At 40.2% G+C, this 14,203-nt stretch overlaps 1 protein-coding gene and 1 pseudogene across 1 annotated transcript; one reads left to right on the top strand and one right to left on the bottom strand.

The window, feature by feature from the left end:
* Positions 1–166: 166 nt before the first annotated feature.
* Positions 167–3,994, top strand: LOC140931750 (uncharacterized). Its single transcript, XM_073381502.1, has 3 exons — positions 167–461; positions 3,067–3,234; positions 3,948–3,994. The coding sequence occupies exons 1-3, from the start codon at positions 167–169 to the stop codon at positions 3,992–3,994; spliced, it is 510 nt and encodes a 169-aa protein (XP_073237603.1).
* A 1,848-nt stretch (positions 3,995–5,842) lies between these two features.
* On the bottom strand, positions 5,843–14,203 carry LOC140931760 (galactosylceramide sulfotransferase-like; annotated as a pseudogene).

The following is a 14,203-nucleotide window of genomic DNA, read 5'->3' on the forward strand; positions in this document are numbered from 1 at the left end:
ACTGCGCAGTAATCCCGCCTCCTCTGGGGATCGAATTGTAGAATGAAGGAATAACTGGAAATTTTCTTTACGACAGAAAAACGCATATATTTTTTTAATACATTTTCGGGGGGTTCGTATGATAGGGTTCTCATGTAATCACTGCAAAGTAGCCAACAAATGTTAAATGAAACTCTGCGTTGCGTTCAAGTCCCTTCAAATATTTTTGTGCTTCAGTTTTTCTTGTCGCTGTGCAATAACAGCTAAAGACAAAGGTTACGATTACATCGGCGTCCAGTACTACGGAGAATGCTGGAGCAGCAGTGACGCGATCAAGAGATACAATTTGTATGGGCCAAGAGACAACTGCGTAACCACCCTTTTTACTCCTGGAAACACAGCTTTTGAGATATGCTCAGATAACGACAGTTTGGCATGTACTGAAGCGCTATTTTCCAACTATGTTTATGAAATTGTTAAAGGTAAGAAAAGAACTAAGCCTATCAGGCTTAACTTCGCTAACTGATTGAATTAACGTAAGGACAGTGTAAATTAATTAATTATTTTTCATCCCCATGTACATATTTCGGTATATTGGGAAAAGGGACTGACTTGTTCCCTCCACGGAAAGGTGTCCATGGTACACGCTGGAAACTTGATATGTAGCGGTGCATGCGCACTTTCCCTATTCCCCTTAATTTTTCAAACGCCGTTAATAAATTTTAAGGTTAACGGAATTAATAGATGATAAAGAAAGCGTCAGATTGATGTACTTGACCTGTTGATTAAGGTCAGGCTTTTCCCTGATGAGAAAATCCTGAAAAGCTTGACCTTAATCAACAGGTCAAGTACATCAATCTGACGCTTTCTCTATAGATGCGTGCACGCGCATCTTTTAAACTTATGTAGCGTATTGTTTTCCAACGCAGTAATAAATTAAATTGAGCGTAGCAGGGAGCATTTCAAATCAATGGATCACTAGAGATGCCTCAGTCAGTACTAACGGTAAACTCGTGCACAGAGAGAACAGAAGCCCATGCAACTGATAGCAGCTATTGGGTACCGTTTACATCTCTAGTGCCAAGTGTTTATTTTACTCGGGCGCTATGCTTGGGAAGTCAAGTGTGAACATAGCCAGACTCTATTTCTTAGACTATGAACGAAAAGTCACTAGGACATTTTCCCAACAATCTAGTTAAAGAATACCTTCTAATAAGGTGGACAGCACGCGTTTTCTCGCGGCTCTCTTCGTTCTCCACTCAAGATGGAGAGAATGCGCAAATTGCTTCCAAGATACGACGAGCGCAACATATATACGAGCACGAGCAAATGAAACATCAGAAGTAAGGATTGGAAACTGGTTAGTGGGAATCCCGGAGGGTATTCCCTATAAAGGGCTTCCACGAGTAGGCTTCGCCCGAAAAAGGTACCGTTTTCAGCAGGCGTCAGGTTTATGAAAGGGTTGAGAATTCTGTCATTTTAGTCGGCAAAAAGTCCCGAAATGACTAACTGATGCATTTTATGGCTGTGAAAATGTCGGAAAACGTTCTGGTTTGAGGTTTATTTGTATCTTAATTAAGGAGAGTGAATTTAAGGCAGTTAAAAGGGACGCAAAGTTCTAAACTAGGTATATCATTTGCCAGGAGAAGGTACACGAGGACATTTTCCCAACATGATTCTTGTTGAAAAAAATACCTCCTACTAAGGTGGAAGGTTGAAACCAGTACTGATACTCAACATGCAGCATTTGGTAAGATAAAATTTTGTTTTTTTTGGACCTTGGTATATAAAACTTTGTTGAGTACCCCACCGGGGGAGGGCAGCGTTTGTGCAAAAGGTCCGAGTTCGATTCCCAGACCCGTGAGAACTCAAATCCTTAAGCAGCACTGATGGATAAATGGGGGGGGGGGGGGGGGTGGGTGGGGAGATGAGTGCAACTTCTGTGTTAATTTCATCAGTCAGACGATACGACTTTTTAACTGGCATAAAGGTTAACTCTCTACTTTCGGGATTGTGGAGATTTACAGAGAAGAGTGAAAATATCTAGAATAATATTGTTCTGTTGATGAGATTTATGCATCTTTTCTTTCAGAGCTGCCCAATCAGTAATTAGAGCTGACGATTTAATCTGGAATAACATGCACAGTATCTTGGAAAGCCCGTGATTAGGAACAATTGTTCTATTTTGATGCGGTGTGCGAAAGGGATGTAAGAGTCTTAGTGCAAATGGGTTCTTTAAAAAGTTATTAAGAGGAAATGCAGAATTTCTTGGCCAACAGTGGTGTATTGTTCCTATAGATGGTTTTCTGATCAGTACTACCACACGGCAAATATGTAAAACAGTTTTTGAGAATTTTTAATTAATTTTCTATTTTAGACTGATGTTTTTAACCGTGTAGAAATAAACGGTTATTATTCATTCATCATTCGTTGTTATAATAACAATAGGGCGCTGGGGAGCGTATGTTTGGGCTTTGATGTACTAGCGTGTGTGAAGTTTAAGATTTTTATGTGTATTAGAAGTCTATTAGGGATGTGTGAGTAGAGCAGTAGCGCTGTATAATTTAGGGTTTGGTTGAGATGTGTGAAGTGGAAAGCGTGGAGTCTGATATTGGACGTGAATTGGCAAGATAATGGATGTAGTTTGTTAATCACTGAAACTTGTTTCTCGTAGAATTTAATATGAAGTAACAAAAAATAATAATTTTAGGAGGTAAAAGTGATTTTATGTGTTGCAGTGAGGTATTGTGCTGGAAGTGCTAATTTGGTTATGAAGGGATAGTGTAGTTACAGTGTGATGAAATGAAGTGATGGTTGTGATATCAATAGTCGAAAACATACTTGTACAAATTTTGAACGCTTAAAGGCTTTCTGTTTAGGATCGGTTTTCGCTTATTTTTGATTTATTTGTATGGAGGTATGGAGAGAACACGGATAAGGCCAAAAGTTGTGAAGATGTTAGAGGGGGGGGGGGGGGGGCTGAAAATTTTGTCTGTGTACTCGGGGGCTTTAGAGCGAGATCAGGCTCTCAAGGACAAGCTCTACTCCTAAGATTTTGTACATTCTAAAATTTTTTCTTGCACTTAGCTATTGATGGCAATTTCACACCCTGGGTGGAGGAGTGCTGCAGTCAGACGTGTGGTGGAGGAGTCAAAAAATGGAAAAGGACTTGTACCAATCCCTCGCCACAGTACGGAGGCAAACCATGCGAGGGCTCCACGGAGAAAACCGAAATTTGCAATGCAGGCCCGTGCGGTAAGTTAAGAAAAAGTTTATAAATTTTTCTCTCCTTCTTTTATTGAATTATTGAATTATTTATTTATTTCAAACAGAGCGATGAATTTCAAAATCCTGTCTTGTGAGAACATTAACCGCAGCGACAAAGCCAGCGTCGTTATATTTGTTTTCTTTTCTTCTTTTGTGAATAGTTAAGTGTTGTAAACAAGGATTAGCTTAAGGATCGCGTTTGTAACTTAGAGCGAACAGTTTTCCCCCTAATCTGATTAGCTGATAGACATCAGCTTATGAAGTCAATGAATCATCACAATAATATACTTCAATCAGCTGCTAGTAGGTGCAGATTCATAACTAGCCTGCGAGCAAGCTCTCCGAGGCGCTCTGGGGGCGGGAGGAAAAGGAAGGAGGGGCTTCCGACTACAAATCTGGAATTTTAATTCCACATCCAATTCTCCTGTGACTCTCCCTGTCGTCTGAGCTGTCAGTTTTCCGCCAATCAGCGCGAAGCGGAAACGAGCTGGAATGTACACGTACCAAGGGGTAATAACGTTATTACTAATGTCATCTCCGCCAATCAGCATTTCGCATCTACGCTTTCGATGCAGATATTCAAATTTGAGAGACGTATTGCAAGCTCTCCTTCCTTATCCTCTCCGCCGCCAGAACAGCCCGGACAGCTTGCTCGCGGCATGTACCTAACATATACTCCTCTGTATGTCTTATTTTCACAGATTCCTATTCCTCGACTGAAGGTAGTGCTACAGGCGTTGCAGTATAAGGACGCTATGGACTTATTGATCACTTGTTTCCCTAACTAACTGAATATACAGGTGCAAAACTGATACAAATGCCGTGAGCTCAGTCAACCGAGCTATATGTCAACGGTGTGGGGATTGGAAATAATAATAATCACTGTCACTTAAAGGGTATTATGAAATAAACAGTGGGAGAGCCTAGAATTGTATTATGATTGAGGTTCCTCTTTTAGGCACCGGCATAAGGTCCTTTCAACCAAAAGCGGGACAATGAAGCTGAAAGGTTTATTTACGCTCTCGCCAAACAAAATCGCCAGCTACTCAGGCTACTTTATGAACGACCCAAATCCTAGGGGAGGGGTCTATAATGATAATATAATTCCTTTTACTCACACTTACCCTCGGCAGTATTTATAGCACTTATGCTATTGGGGCCGAGCAAATGACAAAAACGAGTAATTCAAATCAAACATAATAGGGTTAAGAACCCCAAATGACCGAAGGCAAACCAGCTGGCTATTTACAAGCGTGGTCGAGGATTTGAACTTGGCACTTCCGCGAACAAATCCAGCTAGCGGTCAGGGCAGGACGTGAATATTCGGGGCCTCAAAAATGCAAGTTCAGCGCCGTAACCGCTCGGTCACGCTGCCGCTCCTACAATACTAGACCATACTACTACCAAATGAGTTGCCATTTTAACCTTCAGCGCTCTTCATTAGTATTTGGAGCAATTCACAAAGGTTACTTTGAATTAGTCAACCCAAGAGACTATAAAGGGGATAGAGAGGCCATCCCCCATATACACTCTATTCCATAGGTAATTCGTCTCGAGTTATTTTTAACACCACAGATCTCAAGGGGGATTAGACAACAGCCAATCACATAGCGCGAATGTGTTCTGCGTGGATGACCCACGCTGAGAGCCACGCGTCCTTCACGAAATGACGCAAAACAAAGTGGGGGAAGACGCGGAGAGCGATTTTGCTATTCCTTTTGTCGACGAAAACGACTACAGCAAGATTTCTGCGAAAGCTGTGTCAGCGAAACCGAAATTAAAAAAGAATCGCCCTTCCTCTCTTGTATAGAGCTAACAGTAGAGCAGGGAAATCCTTAACACACTGAATATTCTCTCAGGATCATTTATAATTTACAGTTTGAAGAGAGCAATTTCTGGTTTGATGTTTATTTTTTTCAGTCTTTATAGCGATTATTCCTACCCACCTACTTTGTCAACTGTAGGCGAACCCTCCTAAAGCTGAATTTCAAGGGACCATATTCAAGCTCAGAAAGAGAAATAAAATTTCGTCGTTGCTTATTTACGTCCTCCATAAAACGCGAAATTAGGCATTTTCACGTCGTAGTCGTGCAAAAACGGGAAAGAAATGAACAAAAAAGTGTGTTGCACGTGCGAAGTTGTTTTTTTGCTAATTAAGCCTATTGTTTTTTTGATGTTCTAGTTGTCGTCCGCGTCGTTGGATCTTAAACTCCCTAAATTGTACAAACGACCGGTTTCAATAGACCGGCGAAATTTCTCATTTTATTAAAGCACTGAGGTTACGACAACTTCGAGTTAAACTGATTTCACGGGTTGTCAAAGAGTCCAGCGATTCCTTTTTCCCAAGTGAGCGCCGACTCATTTCGCTTCAATATTCAGGAATGCTCTTGATCTTTTTACGCTTTAATTGCCTCTCGCCCGACATGTTTTGCACGACGTTTGGTCATGCGAAACCTCCACGAAACATCCACGCCTCGCGCGAGGTAACTTTATCCCGATTCTAAAAATAACTCGAGACGAATTACCTATGGAATAGGGTGTATATGGGGGATGGCCTCTCTGTCCCCTTTATAGTCTCTTGGTCAACCTTATTCCTAAGAAAGACACCGGGAACGAGGCTCTGAGAAATCCATTTTTCTGCCACACAGTGTACTTAGACAAGAACAGTTTTAAGGTGGCCTAAATCTTTTACGCATTATTCGACGAGCTCGAAGAGGAACATATCGCAAATCCTTTGCCACGTGCCATTCACCTTCGTTTTTAATTTTGTCATGCTTGTCAATCCCAGTTTCTCTTAGTTTCGCCATACGTTTTCTCCTGAGATGTGCGAGGAAATCATTCTCCGTTCTGACTAAGTTTTCACAGAGGCGCTTTGAATTTTCATCAAGATCATTTCTAATTGAATAGCCCTTTACAAATTTGTTATGATAAGCTCTTTGGATTCGAGTACCATTGATCAAGCATAATTGCTGTATTTCCTGTTTTCTCTGACGAAAAGTACTCAGTTCCTCATAAAAGCTTGGTCCTTCTTTCTTTACTCTTCTCCAAAACGTTGCGTTAAAATAATTGAATAACAAAACGTCTGCTTTATTCCATCGCCTTATATTTTCTTTAACTCTTGCACTTAAACGAGTAGCTTTTTCCTTGTCTTGTCGCTCATTGAGCTCTACGTACAAAATGTCCTCTATCTTCCAACATAGCAATCTCTTCATTAACAGCAGCGACTCATCAAAGTAGTCCATAATCATGACAAGATCAAATTCATTGTCAAGGAACTGAATGTACTCTTTAACAGCTGTGAGGTTTTGGAAATACTCAAACCTCAAACCCAAATCAAACATACAATACTCGCCTTACGAGAATGGTCATAAGATTGTATTGGTTTATTTAGAAATTTTTGCAAGGAGTCGAGCGTAACTCCCAAACCAAACGATTTTCCTAGTTGAGCAAAGTTGAAAGCAGACTCGTAGTTGTCTACAGGGTTTCTGAGAATTGTAACGTACTTGCTAGTTTTTCGTGGAAAAAGCCAGTTCATTGGTTCCTTGTTAAATCTTGCATGACTGCAGAGTATATCAGGAGCTTTGCCAAACGTACGGAGAGGGTGGAGAATGTGAAATTTCTCAGGCCAGCCGAGAATGGTGTCATCCCCTAGAGCAAATGTAAGATTCCTGGCGTCTCCATAACGAAAGAAGATGTTAGCCATGGTGCTCGATCCAGTTTTGTGCGTTTTGAGAAAAAGAATCTGCTTTTGTGGGAAACATTTAGTTTCATTCTCAGCCGCCGACCAAAGACTGCTTGTGTTGACTTGTTTGCTCCTGTTACAAAAAAAGGAAGAAGATATAAAATAACTGGACCTTGGGCTGGTCCGAGTGCGTAGGCAGTTTCGTCTAATGTAAGGGAATACGGATTCCGGAATCCGGGGAATTTTTGCTTGTGGAATTTCCAGAAAACTTTACTTGTGGAACCGGAATCCTGGGCTTTAGAATCCGGAATACAGCTAAAGGAATCCAGAATCCCACTAACAATTGGAATTCAGTATCCAAGTTCCACTAACAAAGACTGGAATCCAGTACCTGAAATCATATGAAGAATTATGGAGATCTCGAAGGGTGTTATCCGCCTCGGCCTACGGCCTCGAGATCGACGGATAACACCCTCCTCGATCTCCATAATTCTTCGTAAGATACTCAACCTCATACATTCATTGTTAAATATTCAACGGTTACTCCGTACTGTGATAAAGTTGCATTTTGTTAAAGAAGCTATCCAGAGTTCAAGTTTATTACCTTTCATTACCAACTTTAATGTGTTTGTAAATGCAAAAACATTAACTGACTTCAGTCCGTATTTCAAGGACGTGATCCAACACTGCTATTGTCAATTCAGCCCGGTGTCCGCTTAATAGCGATTGTTAACAATAGAAATTAGCTAAATACACCTTATTTTATAGCCTTTGGGGTTCGTCTTCGGGGAGGCTACTTATTTTAGTGTCTGTGTCCGCTTAATAGAGTTGTCTGCTGAATAGGGGTTCGTTATAAAGGTAAATATAAGACGTTAATTTCGGGACCTGGCTTATAGTGTCTGCTTAATAGAGGGTGTCCGCTTAATTGGGGGTCCGCTTAATAGAGGTTTCACTGTATTGCAATGATTGTTAAGAAATGGTCTCCTGAAAGTTTCGGCCTAGTTCCGGATGAGACAAAAAGGGGAACCTGAAACAGTTTCGAGACGATCAAATATTCCCTAAGACATCAGAGCAGATTGATAATAACTTTGAGGGTAGCTTCAAATTAACCAAATAGGCCTCTAAGAATGAGATAAAACCATTTGAGACACTCCGGGGCACTTCCTTCTGACGTATCGAGTCCACTACAGTGCCTATGGGCCGAGTATCCACTGATGATTAATATACGAATGGCACTGCCAGTAATCTCTGCAGAACACAAATCACTAGAAATGCCTATATCACGTACATTTTTGCAGAAATCGGCACAAAAATGGTTGTCAGTTTTTTTCTACCGTTACTCACAGATTGCATGAGTAAAGGCAAACAAAAACAAATATTCCAGTCATCACACAGAGTTCTCTTCACTGCAGTCGCACACAAAAACAGCCTTTAGGTCGTTTTATTTAGGGAATTCCGCTAAAGTTGGTTTGATTTAGTTCGGCTTGATTTTGCGTTGTGAGTGACCCTAAAACACATCCGCAAAATGTTCTCAAACGGACTTATCGACCCTAGCATTTCACTACGGGTCACGAAAACTTGATCTACCTTTATTTTAACTGATGAGAACCAGTCCGTAAGTCAGGGGCACCCGATGACTGCATGTGTTCTCGACTGTAAAATATCTGTTCGGAAAAGCAAATATTGCCGCTGACACGGATAAGCCTACACTCGTGAATCCTTTAAGGTTTTTCCATTGTCACTAGGCATTTAAGGTGATTCCCTGGTTTTGCATTGCGCATCTCTTACTGCGCATAACAAGATGGCCTCCGTAAAAAAGAGCATGTGAAGTAACATTATTGAAATGAAGTTGACCGAAGAGAAATGCTATTGCAATTTTTGCTTGTGGTTGTCTCTTGCCGAGGTTAGACTCAATGTGGTGGGAATGTGCATAACGTAAGCAGTACGCGTGTTGCTGAGTTCGACTTCCTCACGGAGAACCTCGATAGTGGATGTTTAATTTGTGCTTATTCACTTTGATTTTCATTTAAACGCTTTCTTTATCACATTGTGTACTAAATGTGATATCTCGATGTAATTTCTGTAAAAACAGATTTTTTAATACTTTCTTCCCCCTTTCACATACATTCTTTTTTTGAAACTCGCCCTAGTCCTCTCTCAAAAATCAAGGAAAATGCATTTGGTGCGCACTTCCTGCAGCTCTACCGCAAAAACGAACACGGTGACCCCCATTTTTTATTTCATGATTTTAATAAGGACAGTGCTTCCTTTCGGTGAGAAAAAAATTGACACAAATCTATGTTCAGTTTTGTGGCAATTTTACTAAATTGTACGGATTGAGCTATCACGTGTCGAATAGCGCGTGTCCAATTTAATTCTACTTTGGAGCGTAAAGTAAAAACAAGGGCATTAACCCATTCGCTCCTGGAGATTTTGCCGAAAAACGCGTTTTAAAGCTAGTCGAGTGGTTTTCTGGTCACTGTCGTGCTATAAAGAGCTAAAACTTACCTCAAACCGGTTTACAGGTCGTAGACTTCATGGCCTTCTGATCCAGATGCAAAATATCAGCTTGCGAAGTTCGGGCATGCGCAGAAAGCAAAATTTCGAGTGACACAGCAGTCTTGACTTTGACTTTTCGCTTTCTCTCCTCCCCTCTTTTTTCGCTTTTCTTGCCTCATTTTTTTTTTCTCTTGCTGGACGTTTAGTAGGCTTCATTTTGGTGGGAATAGTTTTTAGGAAAGCTTTTAGGATCTTAGGATTAGGTTAAAGGAAAGGTAGGAAGCAATGGAACAAGATTTTCATGGAGATTTTCAGGGCAATGCTACATGGTTTTTTGCCTCTTTCTCCGGTGTCCTTGACTGAATTGTGCTCATTCTGGTATGGTTTGAAAGATCTCTTCACTCTTCCCAAGTTAGCGGAAAAAGTTGTCCTTGACCGTTAAAACTGATGACGTCACAAAGGGTAGAAAGGACGTGGATCCGCACGGGCGGTTACGGGCGGTTCAGGGGCGAATGGGTTAAAAGACATTTTTATGGTACGTAAGGGGATAAACAATACATTAAAGTCCAATTGTGTGCGATACCACATGCATCATTGAAAAAAACCTTTCCTTTTTGTCTAGTTTTGGGCTGCGCGCGGTTTTTGTCAAAGGGTCCAAAATAGCCGTATTTGTCAGCATTGTGACGTCAAAACGAGCAAGGTGACCCCCACTTTTTATTACCTTTTTATCATCTTCTTGACTTGTTACATCAGTGTACCAAGTTTCATCTACAATCTATGTTGGGTTCTTTTACTAGGGAATCACCTTAAGGTAGGAGTTCCTCGTCAACCCTTAAATCGAATCAAAGCACTTACAAAACTTTCTGCACTTAGGTTCGGCACCATTTCCATATGAACAGATCGTGATGTAGCTTTGAATAATGCTATGTAAGCCTTAATCATCTCCTTTTTCTTCAGCTGAGAATACATCCATGACATACAAGGGTTTGGCGAAAACTACTCCAACACGTGTGAAGGCGAAATCATCATTTAACCGAAATCCAGGCAGAGGAGGGGAAGGAGGAACTGCATAGCCTTGGCCTTCAATTTTCTTTATAATAATAACTATTTATTCACAAATTAAAACCATGGAAAATTGAAAAGGAGATAAAGGAGGTTATCTCTTTCTAGTCTATCTCCTTATAATAAAATAAATTACGAGCATTAATTATATTTACAACTGTTTAAGTAAATATAAAATAATTACAAAATATATTACACGCTTGAAGAACTAAGTGTTCCCCTGACTAGAAAAAATTACAAAATAACGTCTCATCACGAAATTTTCTAAGACTCTTTAACTTCTTCTTCTCCGACCCGACCACGTTTCATTGCTTAATTTTAGTAAACAGGCAGCGTAAGACAGTCTTAAAACCGATGAAATCCAGTTTTCCAAGAGTTCCCGGGTCTCGGCATAAATGTATAAAACGGACACAATCGTAGACTTTCTTCAGATGATCTTCAAGAATATAATTCAAAACCTTCAGACTAGCACTACATCAGAAAACATTCAGAATCTTCGAGAAAGAGAGATAAATCGTTGGAGGCGGAGAGGGAGGATTTTCCAAAACGAAAACACGTTATACTGACGTCCACTGAGCCCCAGTTTCCAGCATACATTTCTAGATATCAAAAAGTACTCTGGATGGCCTAAAAAGCGTTTTCAATGTAGTTAGGACGAAACCCTCTTTGGGTCTCCCAGGTACAATACCAATTTAAGCACTAAAGCACGCGTACTAACTCCGCGGTAAACTGACAATTCGCTGTTTGAGAAGCGTGAAACTCCAACAGACTGCACGCGATCCTCGCGCTAAAACCCGGTAAGCGAGGGTTAGGCTCGGCTGGATATTGAGATATACAAGTTCTTCCCGATCGTGATCATAACAAAAATGTTAAATCCAGTACTTACTTCAAATAATAGGTCGCCCGCCGACAGGATCCAAACAGGTCATGATTAATGACAAAGTATACATAAATAACACATGCTGAACAAAGAAATATCAACAGGCAAGAAATGCGACCGATAAAACTGCGATGAAGGATTTCCATGCTTGATACAGTGGAACCTCGATATAACGAACCTCTATGAACGAAGTCCTCGATATAACGAACAATATTTTTATACTCCCAGTAATAATAAGCTTTATTTTAAAAAATATATACAATGGATTCACATGAGGGTCTAGATGGGGGCGTACAAATGTCAGTTGTCAGTTAAAATTTTGGCCATTTGTCAGTTGTCAGTTAAATTTTAGGCCTTTTGTTAGTTGTCAGTTAAATGATTATTAATGATTAACTATGAAACTTATTTGTATATTTTTGAACCGAAATTAAGGTACATTTCATTTAAATTAGATGTTAAATTCGAAAATTAATGTAATAGTGTCTTAATTTTTATCAGTTTTGCTATTTTAAGCATTTCAAGTGGCCCTCCACTTCTCAAGTCTTGGGTTACTCTCCTCCACTCGAGCGTTTTGCTGGCTAGAGTCCAACATTTCCAACCATTAAGCCAATAAAAATTTATACCTTCAGATTATTGTATTCCTGCCAACTCTCATGCATTATGCGTGAGAGCTGTGGACTAAAGACATCGATCTCACCCTGGAAGAACAATTTCTCGCGCCTAACTCACACATCCCGACAAATTGTTCTTTCACACATGATAAATAATGAAAATTCAATCCTAAAAGGCGTTAAATGATGACTTTGTGTCTTTTTTGTGTTCTTACGAAATCAAAGCACCCTAAAACTGCTGTCTTTTAAGTAGCTTCGGAAGTGCTCAAACGCCTTCGGAACATCTGCGGACATTTTCGGCAAAGTTCGGAAGTCTTCGGAAAGTCGTCGGAAATCTTCGGAAATCGCAAGGACGTTTCCGGAAAACCCGGTCATGACAGGGTGAATATCTCACGCATTTGACTCAGAAAAAGTTGGCAGGTATAATAGTAAGAAAGATCAAGAAAGGCCGTATCTGAATCACCTTGGTAAAAACTTGCAGTTGCTTTTGTGTAACACCCTCATTAGCAGACATCGTATGCAAGCGCGTTCTCAGAGTGGCAAAAATTTGAGATCATAGGTCATTGACGAAATATGATTCTTGAGCGTCTTGCTGCTAAGATTACCCATAAAAACGCACATTTGATCGCATTGTCTGACACCTGAGAAAAAAAAAAAAGAGTGGAACAATATAATTCTATTATATTTAAGGCCTTAAAAAAGGGTTTTGTAGAAGATAAGGGACAATCAGGTACTTTGTCAGTTGTCAGTAAAACCCAAGGCAAATGTCAGTTGTCAGTTAACCCCATCCAGACCCTCTTGCATAATTAAAGTGGAAAAACATATACTATGAAATGCGCTTAAGTGACTATTCTAATAAAAAAAGTAAGTAAAAATATACAGATCATAAAAAGAGTCTTGCAGCTCTTGCTACGAATAAATATGTCTTTGAGTTGCTGACTTTGTTATTGCTACTGAACCTGGTTTGGATCTTAAGTTATAGCCGTGGCTGGTATTTGGCTTAGTAAGAAAAATTTGATTTGGGTGCTTAATATGTATGTGTAATCAAATGTTGACAAGTGAAATTAGGGAATAATTTCACGCGCGTTTTGTCCAAATTAAATCCCAATAATTTCCCGAGCCTTCAGGCGAGGGAAATTATTAGGATTTGGACAAAACGCAAGTGAAATTATTCCCTAATTTCACGAGTGTACCATTTGATTACCTATTAATATCATGGGTGACGAATTACGTTTGCAATCTTGACTTTTTGACATGTTCATCCTGGGTGGTATCGATCGAGAACTCCACTCTCTCAAATGTTTAGACCTTAAATCCTTCTTGATGGTCTCTTGTGTGTTTAGGGTTTCTAAAGCGTCTTTTTGTGCCCTGACATCTTCATTCAAGGCATTTTAAAGCTTCGTCGCCATCTTGACATTGAGACGTACGGAAGAATTGCCATGGCAATTTTGTAATTTCACATGTGAAATTACAAACTAACGCTGAAATTTCGCGCCAAAATTAAGGAGTAATTCGTCACCTATGATATTACATTCATAATTCTTTCTAATTCACGCTTTGTCGCTACGTTGCACCTGTCCTCTAAAGTTGGAAGGGATGTTTTTTGTTTCCCGATGATGACCGATGATATCCAGGCACCTGTTTTGTATAGACTGCAACTCTTCTGCAAGGTAACTATCAACAACGCGGACTTGCCCGGCGGGTGTACCACAAGGATCTGTCATATCCCCTTTACTGTTCGGAATCTTTATAGATGATTTCGACGATTCTATACCTGTAGAAATGCAAGGACGCGTAAAGATGTGTAAGTAGGCTGACGACTGCACAGCGTCAGAAAGTATACCAAATGGCGAATTATCAAATATGCAGAAGGTACTTGACGGCCTTCAGAACTGGGCAACTACGAATAACATGCTATTGAACTTAAAGAAAACCAAGGATATGTGGATCCCGTTCTGCGAAAATTCTATCGAGCCAGATCTTTTACGAATAAATGACTAATGGTTGGAGAGGTTATCCAAGTTTAAGCTACCTGGCCTATGGCAACAAGACAACCTATGTTGGAATTCCCATGTTGAACTGACAGTAAAGAAAGCCACCAAGAGATTGTATTTTGTAAGGGAATGTAGGAAAGCAAACCTACCTACAGAGATCGGCATCACATAAATTGTACCAAAATACGCCCACTTCTCGAATATCACCTGGAAGCTTAACTTGTTGCAT

The sequence above is a fragment of the Porites lutea genome, chromosome 1, assembly GCF_958299795.1.
Source record: "Porites lutea chromosome 1, jaPorLute2.1, whole genome shotgun sequence".
In the NCBI taxonomy this organism is placed as follows: domain Eukaryota; kingdom Metazoa; phylum Cnidaria; class Anthozoa; order Scleractinia; family Poritidae; genus Porites; species Porites lutea.

Coding starts and splice junctions, on each gene's coding strand:
- LOC140931750 (XM_073381502.1), top strand. CDS start 167: ATGAAACTCTGCGTTGCGTTCAAGTCCCTTCAAATATTTTTGTGCTTC. Junction 462..3,066: donor TGTTTATGAAATTGTTAAAG/GTAAGAAAAGAA, acceptor TCTTGCACTTAG/CTATTGATGGCAATTTCACA. Junction 3,235..3,947: donor TTGCAATGCAGGCCCGTGCG/GTAAGTTAAGAA, acceptor TTATTTTCACAG/ATTCCTATTCCTCGACTGAA.